This window comes from Vigna unguiculata, chromosome 3 (genome assembly GCF_004118075.2).
Source record: "Vigna unguiculata cultivar IT97K-499-35 chromosome 3, ASM411807v1, whole genome shotgun sequence".
Lineage (NCBI taxonomy): Eukaryota > Viridiplantae > Streptophyta > Magnoliopsida > Fabales > Fabaceae > Vigna > Vigna unguiculata.
This window is the reverse complement of record NC_040281.1, coordinates 62,525,556-62,543,986: the sequence shown is the minus strand read 5'-3', so window position 1 is coordinate 62,543,986 and position 18,431 is coordinate 62,525,556. Positions and strand designations below refer to the sequence as shown.

At 29.8% G+C, this 18,431-nt stretch overlaps 1 protein-coding gene across 1 annotated transcript; it reads right to left on the bottom strand.

Annotated features, from left to right (window-relative positions):
• Window positions 1-60: 60 nt before the first annotated feature.
• On the bottom strand, window positions 61-7,170 carry LOC114178157 (pumilio homolog 24). The gene is made up of 17 exons (XM_028063905.1): window positions 6,866-7,170; window positions 6,606-6,659; window positions 6,065-6,126; window positions 5,862-5,943; window positions 5,628-5,751; window positions 5,471-5,554; window positions 4,483-4,597; window positions 3,678-3,828; window positions 3,467-3,580; window positions 3,299-3,370; window positions 1,869-1,919; window positions 1,740-1,790; window positions 1,458-1,565; window positions 1,177-1,371; window positions 950-1,024; window positions 625-872; window positions 61-521 (listed from the first exon to the last, which is right to left on the bottom strand). The coding sequence occupies exons 1-17, from the start codon at window positions 7,058-7,060 to the stop codon at window positions 389-391; spliced, it is 1,914 nt and encodes a 637-aa protein (XP_027919706.1). The 5' UTR covers window positions 7,061-7,170; the 3' UTR covers window positions 61-388.
• Between the last annotated feature and the right edge of the window lie 11,261 nt (window positions 7,171-18,431).

Below are 18,431 nucleotides of genomic sequence, written 5' to 3'. Positions count from 1 at the left end.
GAAACTCCCAGGCGTAAAATATGCATTGATTAAATATATATATAAGTTAGACAACATAGCTTGAAAAATTAAATTGAACAGTAAAACACCGTAAGAACAACACATACATGTACTACAATACACCGTCTGGTAACATTGCCTGGGTTGCAAAATTGCTGCATTAAATATGCAAAAGTAGATCATTATACATCAAGTAATTCTGGTTGTCAAAATAACGGCATCAGCTTTCCCATTCAAAATTTAGTTTTTGCCTTTCAACTCGTTTTCTACAAATTCAGAAAAAAGTAGATCGTTACTGCCTCCACATCATAACTTGGCTACTGATATCTTGTACCACGCCTGTCCCCTTGAGATATAGTCCATAGTCCCCCTTCTCCATACAAGACAATCATTGGTTTGCTTGTTCTTTAAGCTTCGGGTTCTTGAGAACTCCGCGGTCAATTAGAGGCTTTAGTTCTTTTTCAACAAGTTTTTGCACTTTCATATCTGGGGATTCTAAAAATGCTGAAACAATCTTGCAGCTGCAATCATATTGACATGACAAAAAGAAGACGTAAGAAACCAATCCTTTGCACCCTAATTTCATTGGTGAATAATCTGAACTAAAAAGTAAATGAAACTTACCTATGGCCATGCGCCCATAACTCACTCTTCCCTTTAAAAGCCTTTTCCCATAAGGTGGAAGCAAAGTTGGGGCAATCCAAAATCAGTTTTCTAATGGTCCGACTAGAATGGAAATTTTCAAGGACATGCTCCTCTTGTGAATCTGCTGGTTTAGGCATTGCTGCAAGAGAAGCTACTGCGTCGTGGAGAGAATTTATCTTATCATCCAAAGTTGGGCGCATTATGCCCTCAGAACCCCCTGTCGCAACCTGCATGTGCAATTAAATTTAAATAAGAACGCAATACTTGGTAACAAATTTACAGAAATCAACATCCTCTTTATTACCTCATACAAAATCTCCTTGCCAAAATTTGACCGTAGCAGTTCTCCCACGCTCTCAATACATACATCAAGAAGACTCTGCAAAGCAAGTTACAATAAAACAACATTTTAGGCACAACTTCATAATTCGCCAGGGTTTGAATTCACGTATAGTCAAAATCCGTACAAAACACAGGTGAAACATGTAAAAAATCAAATAAACTACTGGAATAAAAGCCAAATCAACCTACATCTGCAAGTCCACTCTTGATCAATAGCTCCTGCCTTCTAACAATTGGATCTTTTTTCCCACTCTCAGCTAGGTCAGAATCATCCATAGAAATCTTATCTATATTAACTTCATCCACTGCCATGTCTTCCTCGGATTCTTGGTCACCAAGTGAAACCTTCGTAGTTTCAGTAAGAGAGCCAGCTTCTGACTGATCCTGTTAGCATGAAAAATGAAGAATGTGACAAATGTAGTGACTTCTAAATAACAAAAGACCATAAAAAGATAGATTAAAGAAATAACCTTCAGAGATAGAGAAGGTATAGATAAACTCAGAGTAGCAAGATCATCAGGACTGAAATAGCGTGAACTATTAGGATGTAATAATTGGAGTAAGGGTCGCCTTCCATTCTGTAAAACTCAAAAGTAAACAATAGAACTTATAAAATTACAACCAGAAAACACAATAAACATATAGATATCATGAGAAGGATCTAAGAAGTGTTCTATTAATTGATGAAAATTATATTCGCTTCTCCTTCATACTGCTTGTAAACATCAAAGGTAAAGTACAGTTAGACAAACCTTATCCAGAACAAGCTCCTTCAGTACTGACTGAAGCTCACGAATGATAACCTGCGGCATAAATGATTTACTGCTTACAAATATTGACTATTAATGAGAAAAACAGAATCATAACAAAACCAAACAAACCTTTGTTATCAGTTTTGTGTCATCAACAACTGAGAGGATGCAAACCAGCACCTGAAAAATTGATTATAGAAATTTATTCATACAGAAAATCTGAAGGTAACTTAATATGAAAAACTAGAAGTTAGGTGCGCAAACATTTTTCACTAATTTTTTATGTTGGCGTTAAAATTATGATTGTTACTATACTATACAGCTTAAATAAAGCTGCTTTCTAGGTATATGCACCTAGCATAAGGGGTTGAGTGTTATAGGGTATACCTTTCCCTTGTAATGTAATCCTCTATAACACATCAGCTGAGAGCAACTCATTGACTTTTATCATTAAAGTTGGAAATAAGTCAGTCTAAAACAAGTTCTAAAGAAAGAGTCACAAATACAACTACATATGAGAAGCAACTATTGAGTCAATACACTTCCCAGCTATTGAGGAACATGAGAAGCATATAAATAAGTGATAGGTCCGTCGTGTCGTTACCATACTTTAGAAAGCCAAGAATCAAGAGAATGAATTCACACAAGCAAAGTGGGGTTAATATAACAAAGAAGAGAATGGATTCTCTGCATTGACATTAACACTGCATGAGATCCTACTCCTTTAATAAATTTTACCAATATTAGTTCTTAAGAAAATAGAATTTAAGTATAACTCAATCTTACAAAACCGGTTTGCAAGATCTTTTTGAATCTACTAATATTCTATAATTTGGTCCTATCTCTAATGGACATTTTAACACATCCTGTTATGTTGAAGACCGGACATCTCAGAAGTGAGACTTCGGAGAAACTCAAGTGACACGTCCTCTTATAATATATTTCTATAATAAAAGTGAGACTGCAAATTAAAGAGTGGACCTTAACATGACTATCTCATGTTTTTTTTCACTAGAGAAAATTCATTTCCAACAAACAAGATACAACGTATAACAAATTAGTTGTACAAATGTGGGTAGATGTTTGGCAGAAGAAGAATAAGAGAGGAAGTTATGGAATATTTCTAGACAAGGGGAAAGAGGAAAGGTGTGCAATTATTCAGAACTTGTTTTGGTGTTGGCAGGTGTTGGTGCTCTCTTTTAAATAGCCACCATCGTTTGAGAGAATTCCAGTTTTAAATTTCAGAACAAAAAAAATGCGCTAAATAAGCACAGAAACTCATACATACAAACGTGCATGTCTGTCTGAACCCTAGATGTTTTGAAAAAACAAATCCCTATCAAATGAGTTAGGTTCATATATGGTTCACAGCTATTTCAAAAAAAATTATATATTTAATTTAACTGTGAACTGTGTCACCAGGTCAAATACTTTTTCCCTTTTAATCTGTGCCCAGGGATAGACGCCAGTATGACTGATTTGAACTTAGATAAAGGCACAACTAAACCATGAATAGGCTGGACCAACAAAAAACATAACCTCACAGTCAAATTACTCACCATGCACCCATATTGATGATAAGCTGTTTTGTCCACGTGCCCTTTTAATCCTTTGATAATCTTCTTTCTCTCCTATGAATGGAGTGTAAAGAAGACCAATCATATGATGCATTCATCATAAAAAATATTCAACATTTCTATTGATAAGAAAGAAGTTGCTGGGCACACCTTAGCATTTCCATATTTTACACACAGAGTTCCAATTTTGGCTCCATCCTTCGTACCAATCATTCTAACAATGAGTGGACTTGATAACTGTTGGATTATATCTGTGACAGAAGACTTTTAAAAAACTTGATTTAGATACTATTGCCCAAGGTGAAATTTGTTGCAGAAACAAAAGGCGTGAAGAAATATTGGTGAAACGGGAGAGAAGTACCTTGTCAGCAATGCTAAAATATTCCAGCAAGACTCTGTGTAAGATAGAATGGTCAACTATCCCTTTTTCTAGAATTGGCTGAATCACTGATGTCATATGTCGCAAAACAGAACCTTTCTGTAGCTTCAACTTGGACATCACATCTAATAATCTGACATACAATAAAAACTAAGAAAAAACTCCAGCAAGAGAAAAATAAATAAATCACCTTATTGAATTCTTACATGCATTAGAAGTGGTAAAATTAAGAAATTAACATATATTCTGTCAGGAAAAGAACCTATCATTGCAAGGAAAGTGTCCTTGACACTGCTTTATACAGCTTCATTGAATAAAACTATCGATACAAATTTCATGAGAATTTACTCATCTACAAGTATCTAAATGAAAGTTGAGATCCAAGAAAATGTACTTTATTTCCCAAGTAATGAATTGAAAATAAAATTTATTTCAAACCATTCACTGTACTCACATAAAGTAGTGGGATATCAAGCAAATCGTCAGAAATTAATAAATTATAAATTGAATAAATTTTACTTCCTGGCTTCTATAACCATGGTCCTTCTAAAGAAAACCCCAAAAGGCATTCAAATAGAAGCAGGTTTCAAATAAATAAATAAAAGTTGAAACAGAAGGTTCATCTATCTTTTTCATGTAACTTTTGCAAAGGTTGGATATGTCCTTCTGCATTGTCCATCCTTCCATGAGAATTCATAACAGTTACATACTTTAGATTCCAGATATTATTTGTTAAATTAACTTATATTGATGTTCAATTGTAGATTACCAACAGCTGAGTCCTTACCTGCTCTCTTTCAGTGACACTAGATCCTTAAACAACTGAAGTTCTGTGGAGTATAATTCCAAAAGCAGTTCTTGCTTCTGTGCAGCATTTGCTAGTTCATAAGCATGCTCAACAACTGCATCACATGTAGATACACAACTTATTGAAGGAAAGTTTATATTTCATATCGGGTCATGAAAAATCAGCAGAAAATTAGTGAGGAGAAACTATTATTCTATTCCTCCCCCTCCCCCCCTTTTCCTTGTTAGTCACAATGTTTTAAATCTTGGATGGCTGCACATAATAGTTGGCCTCAAAAACACCATACCGAGATAGCACATGGGAGAACTGCTGCTATTTAACACACACACACACACACACACACACACACACACACACACACACATATATATATATATATATATATATATATATATATATATATATATATATATATATATATATGTACATATATATATGTACATATATATATAGTTTATATAATATATACCATATACAAAGAAACTATCAAAGTGATGAAAAAATATTCAAAATTAGTAACATTTATAATTAACAATAAAAAGTCACAGTTGTTTTAACAAAGCACACAAGTAAACACCAATAAAATTCAAATAAAAGTTTCCTGGGTTGCAAATATCAATCATCATCTTCTAAATCCAAGTTTTCTTTACCATATTCACTATCATTACATTAAATCTGTATATTTCAATTTTGGAAACCCTCCCAAATATCTTGATATCTCATTTCTAAGGTGTTTTCTGAAATCAACAAATGGCACCATTCTAGCACCATTATGGTCGATTAAGCCCACTACACCTGCTGAACTAAACTACTCCAGTAGCAACCCCTGTAACAGGCAATGGCCAATCCACACCGCTCTGGTGTGCTATTCAAAAAACCGTGGTTAGTAAATATGTTATCCTAAACAATTCAGATCCAAACCATGAACACCCGCAAGCAAAATACTACCCAAACCGATGTCACATACCAACTGACCCAACCATATGACGAAGAAGAGGAGCAACATGACCATGGAGTGTTGAGATAAAGCCTGCTAGTTGTTTCTTGGAGGCTGCGAAAGTAGAGCTAATTAAAAGAAAGGATGACACTGACAAATAACCACGTATATTTCACATAGACCATACCGTTGTCAAGCATCTTCTTCACTAAGTGAACAGCATAGGCATTGTATGCTAGATTTAGAAAATGTGGAGAAAGCTCTTCAAATACTGCATCCCTTTCAGCTTGTGAACAATGTTTGACACAAGTCTGATTGATTAAAGCAAAAAAAAAAAAGTAAAAGATGTAAACTGCAAGCTCTTCTAGAATTAAGTGAAACTGAAAAATGAAAAAAAAAAACGATAACCAACTAATATAACCTGAAGAATACGGGATGAAATGTGAGAGCCCGCAATCTCTGGAATCTTCCCCTTCATCTTTTGCACAGCTTCTGTTACTAGCCTTCAATCATATGAAAGTCTAACGTAAGACATAGTAGGGACAACAAAAAGAAAACAAAAAGGTTCAGCATGCTATTGACAAAGAAATATCAGTCCCTAAATTTTTTCTTAAAGGAACATACTTAGCTCTGTCCTCTTTAGCAATTTCATGACGTCTCATTTTCTCCCATAGACGTGCAAGCTCCTGTATAGAATTAACCAAAATTAAATAACACCTAGGGAATTCTCAAGAATCGATGTGCAAGAAACTTAGATTACAACCAGGGTTCTATGTTGCGAACAATAACAACTGTTGCACCGCAATGTTGTCAGTGTGCTGCAACAGTTCGCAATTGCGGTATAAATTTTAATCACCTAAATTTAATCTTCTATTCTAATTGTTGAAGTGTGATGGTATAGGATAGTAGGCGAATATGAGAGGCGTTTGGTGGTGGCAATTTGGCCAAATACACAAACTCTTAAATTAAAATAAAAAATGTATACAACCTAATGAATAAAACATATACCAAAAAATTATAATAAGTGCATAATGCTTCTTTCTTTCCATTAAATGGAACCATACAATAATATCCCGCCATGAGCTACTGCAATTTAGAAATATGGTTACAGCGCTCAGTTCACGTGACAAGTAATATTTACAAATTGGAATAAGAATGTTCTCACTTGCTCAAGAGTATAATGTCTCTTTCTCTTCTTTTTTCTGGCATCCGCAAGTTCCTGAGATGAAACAATCACAGCCTCAGCTAATCAATCAAAACGAGTAATCTACAAATTTTTCTGATCAACTAGAATAGAACAATCCAAAAATTGAAAGAAAAAAAAAACTCAAAAAGTATCGGTATGATTAACCTCATTACAGGCACAGATCGAAATCATAAATATGCAACACGCTAGTTCAAATGATTACAATAAAGGGGAAAAACCTTGGCATGAAGACGACGTTCTCGGCCGGTAAGAGGAGGCTTCTGCTGCTTCGTGTCTTTGGCAACAGAGTGTGGTTTGTGCCTCTTTGAGGCATCGGAATTGGAAGTCTTGGACTTAGAGGGAGATTCGTGAGTTTTAGTATCGAGTAGCTTTCTCTTTTTCGTGTTCCCGGCGTCCTGCTTCTTCGCCGCCATTGCTAAAGCTCGGAGGTTACGCTTACCGTGTTGAGTTACTAGCACCTATCGCTCAGAGGGAACCCGCGGGTTTAGGATTACTAGGGTTTATACAAATTTTCATATATCACTAACCGGGTTGAGATATCAAAATATATGTTTTCAACAGCGTTATTCTAAAATGTCTTTTTTATCCTTTATAATTGTTGTAGTTTATTTTTTAGAAAATTACACATCAATCTCTGTATTTAAAATAAATTATGCTAAATATTTGTATTATTTTACTCTAAAAATCTCTGAATGTTTCTCACTATGCATAGCATGGTGTGCATATTGTGAAAATAACTTTTTAATGATTAAAATTCAGTATCTTGTATTAATATTTTTGAATTTTTGCATATGAAAATTTAAGACAAATTAGAGGACAAATTAGAAAGTGGATTAGATTTATAAACGAAGAAGCTTCCGCCATAAGTCGAGATATATATAAATTTAAGAAAAAATCAATATTTGAATTAAAAAAAATAAGAATCAATAATAATTCTTTAAATTTTAAATAATTTTTAATGCAAAAGCATAAAGTTTTATTTATCAATACCATATTTGTAAAGGGATTTTTTCTTCTTTTTTTTTTTGTCACATTTTGTTTTTCATTTTTATCAATAACCATTCTTCTAAATTTAATTATTTTTTAATTATAAATTATCTACAAAATAAATAAAAACTACTTACAAAAAAAATTACAAATATTATTTATATTTAATTTTATAATTATAATAATAACAATAAGCATGATTTTATTTTATTTTTATAAAAATTAAATAACACACCATGTATTTTTATAAATAATTGAATAAAAAATACAAATAACCAAACTAAGTAGATTTAACTAATAAGCTCACGGTTCAACAAGTTATATAATAAGTTCACTGTTAAAAAAAATCATCATAAAAAATTAGCAAAATCACAGAAACATATTTATGATTTTTAAATTAATTTGAATACTTTTTTTATTTCCTTAGAAGATATTTACTACCTACAAAAGAGGGTGTTATTGTACTGTTCAAATTCTATGAGAACAAAAGTGTATTCATTTTTATTCTAAGATGAAATAAGAAAAAAATATCTACGAAGAGAGTTAAATGTATATGAATGACAATTATCTATTTCTTGCATGTCCATGTCCATTCACCTTTCTCTTCTCAACAAAGAGAAGCATAAAAGAATTATGCATGTAACTATGTAGCTCACAAAAAAATAACATAAACATGGTATTTTTCAAGACAAAGTATTGAGCAAATCAATACATGTTGCAAATAAATTAAAAGAATATGTCTAAATAAAGTGTAGGTCATATTTTACTTATTTAATTTTTTTCTGTTTACCTGTTTCATCTCCAAATTATGTATCTCTATGATACTTTAAGTTGAATTTTTCTAATAAAAAAAATAAACAGGTGTTTGTTCCTATGATATTCCATTGTGACGGAACACATGTTTTAAAGTAGACAATACTTCAAATATATTGTGATTGACAATGATTTTATCATTACATTTGGAATCGAAACATTTACGTGGACCGATAACAAGGTTCTAAGATGAACCATCAGTCCCTTAAGCCATCCAGCGGGGATGATTCATCATTTCCCTTAAATCTCGACTGTGGGAGTTATGTTCCTTTCTACCATGCAAAATAGTATATTAGAAGTTGAGATCAATGACATTTTAAATACTCATTTTACCCTCTGATATGTCTTTTAAAGACAAAATCATGTTAAAACAAACATTTTAAAATAGACAATACCTCATATGCATGATGGTCGACTCTAAGATGTCACTCAATATACTTGAGATCATAACAATGTTTAAATTACAAAAAGGTTAAAATATGAAGCTCACAAATATTTATATATTTAAATAATTTTAATACGTTAAAATATTTATTGCAATAATCTAAATCAACTAAAAATGTCAATAACATGTTAAAAAAGTTGTTTTAATCAATTAAACACAACTTATCACCAAAGCTTTAATATATTTGTAAAAATTTTCTAATTAATACACACCAAATTCGTTAAAGATAGAACATACAATCATTTTACAACTAACACAACCTAACCTAAAATAAGTATACATATTTATGATTATTTTCAAACTTCAAATTTTCAAAGAGAAATGTCGGATTTATCAAGTATATGAAACATAGTTTCAACAATATGCAATTTAAATATTTGTCACTTATATTCAGTTAAATAGAAGCAAACAATATTGAATACATGCATACAAATGGCACAAATAAAAACATTCAAAACATGGTTGAGTGTGGACAACACAAAGTGGTACAAAATATTGAAAATGATGCAAAATTGCATGTAACTACAATAAGAACAATTGAGATTTTTAACTTCGAATTAAGTCTGAATCATAACTGTACGTTCTCAATGCTCGACGAGTATGAAAGTTATGTTTCTTGTTCATTCCAGTAGATAATAAGTATATTTGTATCCATGCTTATACTTATCTATATATTTGTTAAGTAATAGATTTCCTTGAAAAAAAAAACAAATTTAATGAAAGATAATATTATTAAAAATTCAATGTCAAAATAATATTTTTGTTAATAAAAAACAAAGTATAAAAAAAAACTAATAATGTTTTAGTATTTTAAAACAGAGACAATGATGGAGCATGTATGCATTTGCTCATCTTTATTTCCATATTTGGTACTTAAATGGATGTTCAAGTTATTTTGCATATTTCTTTGTGTCATCAAAATAACTTTTAATCATATTCATAAATATGATTTTATTTGTCATTTTTAATTTGTCGAAATAATTTAATATATACTCTATTAGCAACTCAACCCCACAAGGTGAAATAGAATGTTCAAAAAAGTTCGTTAGGATATACTATAACCAGACTCTGATATCATGTTAAAAGTAAGTTTTAAGCCTAACTCAACCCCACAAAACCGGTTTGTAAGGTGAGGATTGCACCCACTTATACATTTTGAATTGGTTTTATCCGTAGTCGATGTGGAACTTTCAACATAAAAGTTTATCAACAAATTATATAAATGTTCTAACTATAAAAAAAAAAAAGTTAAACGTGATAACTTCAATTAAAAATCCATGTTTGAAAAAAAAAATATAGTTACAGTTACATTATTATTGATATTTTTTCTTACTCATGATTTTAATTTAATTTAAGATTAAATATGTTTTTTTTATTTAGTTTTTAGTGAAATTTTATTCAATTTAATCATTTAATCTCAGAAATACATGAATTTAATCTTTTCAATCAAATTTTATTTTAAATTTATTTGGTGATTCAAATATTTTTTTACTAACATTAGAGATGCGTTTGAAATATAAAAAATAAATCTACACATTTTTAACTTAAAATATTGTTTTGCTACAGAAATTTGACAGCTGAAACAAAAATTGAAATCATTTTGGAAAAGTTTAAACATAATTCGCATAGGCCACATAAATTAACTAATACATTATTTTCTATAGTCGTTGTCCTTTCTCAGTTTTAGTTTGGAGTATTTCATTACATTAATTTATTTGGAGGAAAAACTTTGTTGCATACAATGTTAGAGGTGACAAAATTTTAGTATGTCCTGTCTGCAACTTGCGAAAATTGATTAGGATAGATTGACACACCAACTAACAATACACTGAAAATTTTGGCATATTTCATTTAAAGATAAGTTAGGGGCTCATCCACCAAAAAAAAAACGAATTTCCATTTCATTATATCATTATAATTTTACAAATTTAATTAAAATACTTAAAATACAGATATTTTATTCTAATTTGATTTCAACATAAATCCCTACATGCCACCAAAATTTTGGAATCGTTTTAAAAATTATGATCCTTATTAACCACCAAAATTGTCACCCCTGCCATTACGTCTTAGTAAAACATAAATAAAATAAAAAATAAAAAACTAAAGTCATGATTTGATGACTTGTTCCTAGTAAATTCGTTCACTTAAGAACGCCTTATATAAATACTCAAATTCTTAAATTCCAAAAAGACTTGCACTATTTTAATGCAAAACTCTTGAAAATGAAGAATTTATTGACATTATTGTAAGTCAACATCACCACCAAATTACTGATTAAAGAAGATTAATTACATTATATTTTTCATTCCTATAATGAACGACAGCAGTATTACATTACTCAAGAAAGAGAATAAACTTAATAAAATTTGTCAATGATCATGATACAATATTATCCCAATAACTATATTCAATCTCTGGTTACAGATTGATTCTTTCTGCTACATACATTACAACAAATATATCTCACTTTGATAAACTTTGAGATCCCTTACCCTTATACCCTTCGAAGGATTTCTCACTTTTTCCAGACTAAGAAAATACAAATTACAGCAAAATTGGAGAGACACAACTTTCTGCCTTCAATTCAAACTACTCTATATTACTCCTGAGTCCTGTGAAGTAATCGAGTACTTTGAAAAAAATAAAAATTCAGACAACTGGATCATTAGATCACTAAAGTTACCTGTCAATAATTGATGAGTAATCATTTTTCAAATATTACCACATATGTATACAAGGTTTCCAAGTTTGAAAGAAGAAAAACGGTTTTCAATCCCACAATCATCATTTGATTTGAGAAGACAGGGTTAAAAACACTAAAACATAACCTAAGAACACGCAGCGTTTAAAAGTTAGGACTGCAATTGCAGAAGCCTCTGCACCATCGAGGAAAAGGATCTAATAGAGAAGCCAATTTATAATTGTTTCTTGAGGCATATTTAATCGTGAATTATTCTTCTTTGGCACTTGTCGGTACTGCCATGCTTCAAAAGAATCTCCCCTGAATAATTGTTTATTGTACGTTAAACTTGTTATATTGACTCTGATATCAATTATTAACATCAAGTATTTATCATTAGATAAAAAATGATAGTCATTAGTTAAGGTTCAATTATTTTTATTTAAAAACATTACGGTGTAAGTGTTACGATTTGGTTGTGACTCGATCCACGTGACCTTTCTGACCTGCAACACTTCTTTTATTTATAATTAAGCATGCATGCTTTGCCACTGTAACATGTTTCGTTATTTTCTCAGTCAATGGTTTGGAAATGCTTGTCAGTTGTCACGCCGTGGTATCTAATATGGATGTAGGTATATATATATTGTGTGCGCACTTTTATAATCGTTATTAAATACAATCCAACTAATACTATGACTTGGTGCATGCATCTGCACTGTGGAGAGGAATTTGAGCTTTGTGATATTCCACACACTATGCCTCCAAAGTTCATAGCAGGTCAATAAAAAAACTATGGATGAATTTGCCTCGAAGATGAGGACCGATGCATGTAGCAAAGAATAATCTTGTTGGTCTCTGAAATCTACTCTTGGTAGATTTTGGCGAGATCTGAGGCAGAATATTTGCCTCTTAATAAACTTTGGACTGGCGTTAACTTCGCTATAGGTTGAGTTGAGTGAATTTTTCGTTTCTTTCTAATTGTGGTCCAATGAATGACCAAGTTATAAGACTGTTCTTTAAATTGATAACAATGCTTTGTTTTTATTATAAGGAGGCCAAAAAAAGCCTTAATGGGAATAATGATAATGAAGGACCTGAACATAAATTTGTGTCCCCCACCGCACATTGTAAAGCGGAGTTTTATACACGTAAATACGTTGACCACTACAAAGGAAATCCTCACATGACCGAACTTTTTTTCTTTTATATGGTGAAATGAAACTACCTACGGGTCTTGGATCCCATAATTATTTGGCGATGAAGAGAAACATAAATACGAGTACGTACCAGGAGCGTTGTTGGGTAGTATAGTTGGGTGAATAAGGTTTAACTCTTAGCAAAGCATGAGGTCTTTTGGGACAAATAATTGGGTGTGTTCTGTTTGTCTTTTGGTTGAGCACATGCACGTAACAGTGGCAGAAAATGACTTGATGTGAGGGACCTTGCTGCTTCCATCTACAGGATTCGGATACACACACTTCTTCTTGCATTGGCCCCATAATCCATGATGAGACCTTCTCACCTTCAGCTTTTTCTATTCCCCACCTTGTCTTCACACTTCTTCAAAAATCACCTCCTCTTTTCAACATTTAACTCTTCTACGCTACCATCTACATATTCAGACCAATTTGTGGTTCAGATTCTTTGCCCTTTTCAACCAGGTAGATTCATTTCCAGTCACAGTAATCAAATAATGCTCCTCATTCAAAAGCTCTCCTTGTATAATCCAAATATTTTAGAAAAGAAAAAAGTTGTGCAATATCTGTCATATAGGTATGCATTTTTGACTTTTGTAGCTTTATTCTAGTTTCTTCTCTCCTCCCCAAAGGAAAATCAATATAAAACAGCTAGCTCCCAAAGATTTCCGATTTCAAAACCCAGCCAGCTAGTTCAATTAGTGGACACAGAGCAACTGTCTAAACCGGGAAAAAAGTAATCGATTGCAAAACAATGCTCGGAATGGAAGGTGCCGTTTTTAGCTAATAGCTGAGATATAAATGTTTGCCAAATTCTAATGTTATTTCTCCTTAAAAGTTACTGTGTAAATTCTTTTTCACTTTATAGTTACTGTGCCTATAGACACGACATTTGGTATCACTTTTCATATTTGCGCTAAAAAACAAATCATATGTGAGAATATATTATAAATATGTTTTACGATACCATAAGTCAAGAAACTAGTTGATTTGATGAGTTACTTTCTAACCTGTACAATTCTAGTTTACAAGTTTCAACCAGTAAGCTGCCTCATTGGATTTAGAAATGGCAAATAAACTCGTCTCTATAAGTATTGTTCGAATCCATCCCCGTTTTAACGGGAATTCCTGCATTGATTGGGTATGGGTATGGAGAATCCCCGACTTTTTCAGTTGGGTATGAGGATGGGTATGGAAATGTACATATCCAAACCATCATATTCGTCCCGTCATATCTCCGTCCTTGTTTAAATAATTAAAATATTCACAAGTAACCATATATATATATATATATATATATATATATATATATATATGTATGTATTTTCTATTTTTTTATTTCTTTTAATTATTTGGTTTGCTATGAAACTCATTCGCATCTCCAATATATTTTTCATCTTATCATAACATTTATGTAATTATATTAAAATGATGTATGTTAATTACAAATTTTTTATGCCTCACATTTGAATATTTCTATTATTTTTTAATATTTTTATTTATTATATATTTTCCTTTCACATGAGAATGTTTATACTCTCAATTTAAGGTAATATAAAAAAAATTCTTTACTTATTATTATTAATTTCTGTTTAATATGAAGAACGTTAAAATAATTTTCGTTATTTTTCAACCATTGAGTATATATCTTGATATTTGAAAAGTTTTCTTAGTTCTCTTAGGTATTTTTCATCTTATTATACCTTAATTATACATTTGATTTCTTTTGTGCGATTTCTTTCAATAGTTTCTCAAATTATTTCTAAAACACACATTTGTTAATTTTTTAATATTTTTATTTATTGTTTATTTTCATCATGTAGAATAATATTTCGATATATTTTATCTAATTATTTTTTATTTCTAACTCATTATTAATCATATTGTAATTTTTTCACTTTAATTATATAAATAACTTTTATTTACTACGATATAAAAATTTAATATAATTGCTATGAATATTTTTTTGTCACTATCCAACATATATTGAAGTTCAAAAGATACAAAATCTATGTCAAAATTTTATTATTATGTTTATTATTTGTTTTTTGTATCATTTTGATCAAGTGATGTATTATAACTTTTATTCGTGTATAAAAAAGAGATTTATTAGAATTTAAAAAATTGGAGTAAACAAACATTTAAAATATATTGTGATTTGAATATTTGTTTTCCTTTTATATTTGTTTTTAAATATTTTTTATTTTATCAACTAAGTTTCATTAATGTTTGTAGTTTACAAATTTAATAAATGTTTTGGTTCTCATGAAATTTTATTTGGTATATTAATCTAAAATGTAAACGATTATAATTTATTCAAAGTATTTGATATGAAAGAAACAATCATCCTCCTACTATTGAATATTTAATAATATTATGTTTTCTTTACCGTAATTTGTTTTCTTTTATAAAAATTAATATTAAAGTAGTTAGAACACGAGTACGGGTATGGGTACGAAATTATACTCGTTACCCGATGAGAATGGAGATGAGACAAAAGTTTGATACCGGTTGGATTTGGGTATGGGGATGATGATGAATTTTTTCTGCAGAAATGGGTATGGGATAGCGAAACTCGTCTCCGTCCCGCCCCATTGTCATCCCTGATTGGATTATTAATATTTGGTATTTCATAATCTAACTACAAAATGAGATAATAAATGCAAGACATATATATATATATATATATATATATATATATATATATATATATATATAGAGAGAGAGAGAGAGAGAGAGAGAAATAAATTTTATTATATAAATCTAACTTGTATTTTTCTTTTTAAAACTGTATTATTGAAAGTTGTTACGAACATTATCTATGTATTTTTTCGGGGTGGATTTGCATTGGCAGGTAAATTATTTGGAAGGAAAAAGGAAGGAGATTATTCAACACGAAACTTGATTTAACGAAGACTTTAATTTGGCGGGTTGCTAATAATTAGAAAATTGGAAGTGTGGGTTAGATAGTCTCTTATGCTAGGTAAGCCACTAACCCCACATGGACAATCATTGGCAACAAGCAAATGTACCATCCTTGAATTTTCAATCTCCTAATTACCTTTTGTCATGCTCCTTTTAAAGGATTTAAAGCATCTAACATTCTATTAAAACCTTATCCACCATCACAAAGGAGACTGTGTTTAAACAAGTGGATTTAAATGTTATAATCATGCTTAATTAGTTTGATGATATTCACTTTTGTTAATATGTGTCAGTTTGATACCCGCTTTTAAAAATGTCTCAATCGAATTTTAATTTTTAAAAAATTGTCTTAAGTAGGTCCCTTTCAAAAAAAAAATATTAACTTCGTTAACTTTATTCGTGACTTACACTAAATTTTAACATAAATATCAATACTTAATTTTATAAGTCATTTTAAATATCAATATCGTTAACCGCGTTAATAATCTTTTTTTAAGGAACCTAATTGAGATATTTTTTCAAAAATTGTGACTCAATTGACACATCTTTAAAAGTGGGTACCAAATTGATACATCCGAAGGAATGTGTGTACCATCTGACTAAAGTTTTAAACAAAAAGTTCCTCTTATCTCTCTATGTATGTATTAATAAGAGATTATAATATTTTGACCCTATTTATCCTCGTATATTTCCTTAACTTCTCACGTCTTTATTTTTATCTCCAAAAACTATCTCTTTAACTTCTCAAATCCTTATTTTATCTCCAAAAATCTATCTTTCTTGACTAGTGAGACAAAGTTAGGAGTATTCATTAACGATCAATCTCACTTGTTCAATAAGCTATTTCTGAAAGTACACTTGGTCAACAAATCATTCTTTTTTAGATCTTTGACTTTTTTTACAAATTTATTTTTTTCTCAGAGAATTGACTCACCCAACAAACAAATAGAGTAAAAACCCAATAATTTCATTTAGCGAGACCAAAGACCCAATCACCTTGAGCTCTTTAGAAATTTTATTGAAGTACTTTTCTCTTAACAATTTAACGCTCAACATACAATATGAAAGCTTTCATCAAAAGCTCATCCTATATTTTAAAATTTTATTTTCGCTCGATAACTTACTGGCTTACTCAAGTCAACTATCATAAATTTGACAAATATATTATTTGATCAACTGACTCCGACATGTGTTTTTATCTCCTTTATAAACCACGATAATTCACCACAAGCCAATTAATTCAATCTAATAATATACTTATTCTCATTTTGTTTTTCAATCATATACAATATTTTTAAATCAACATCTTAATCCTTATTCAACAATCATCGTTTTTATTGTACATATTTCAATAACAAACAATATTTCATCAAAATTCTCACTCATACAACTCAATCGGTCGATATAAGAAAATAAATAACAAAATAATTAGATTATTTTACTTAAACTTGATCTTTTAACTTACCCAACTCTAAGAACTCTAATTTTCACAAGATATTTTACATTGAATATAAAAAATTCATATCAATAATAGGAACATACTTTAACAATTTTTATCAAATAAAAATTCATTCTATACCCTTTTTGAGCCAAAAGTAAATCTAAAGAAAAAGAATTACCTTAAATTGTTGGATGCACATGATGCAAGGTAATGAAATCATTTAAACTACAACAATTTATCTTTCTTTATTAAATTTGGGGGTGAAGCCTATAATCCATCTTTTACTTCTTTCTTTTCATGTCAACTCATCCAAAACAAAAGTAATTTGCATTTTTCTTTTCTCCTTAGGAGTACAACACTGGATAAAAAAAATATTAATAATAGTTTTTTTTTCTTAAGAAAATATAATAGTTAATCTTTTACAGAGATCATATATATATATATATATATATATATATAACACTTCATATCAATAAAATAGTAATAAAACTATATTAAGGAACCACACACCATTAAAGTTAAAAATCAAGGTGAATTTGATTTGAGGTTTCATATATTTATAAGTTTTCATATTAAATCAATAAAGAGTTTTTTTTTTTTTTTCAATGTAACATTTTTTTAAAATAAAAATTAAAAGTTAAATTAATGATTTAAGCTAATATTGTAAGTTTTCATTCATTTAAATGTATAAGAAATTTTGTTTCAGATAGTTTAAATTGAAATTTTAAATAAATATTATATATATATATATATCATCTATTAAAACGATAAGAAAATGTATAAATTCAAATTAGAAAAATATAAATTAATAGTATATCTACAAAATAGAAAATAAATTTATAAATTTATTAATGGTAAATGACATATTAATTGTTTAATAGTTTATATAACATTTATTTAAAAAATATTTTTAAGAATTAAATTTTTCATAACTATAATTAAAAAAAAAAATGATAACGTAAGTGATAATTGGGTTCTCTATTTTTGTTTATTGATGTGTCAAAATGAATGCCAACAAAATTCTGACAATGAACGTAAACATTACAGTTTTAATAAATATTGTGAATAATATATCATTTGAAAAAACTTATTGAAAATGATGTTACTCGAAAAATATTACCAATAATGGACACTAAACAGTGTTTTTTACATAAATATTATAAATAATAAATCATCACTTTTTTTTTATTAAGAACCACATCACTTAAAAAAAATATATAGAAATAAGATTTAAGTAAATTTATATGTAATTACCAATGTATATTGTATATTGACATTCCTACTAACTTAT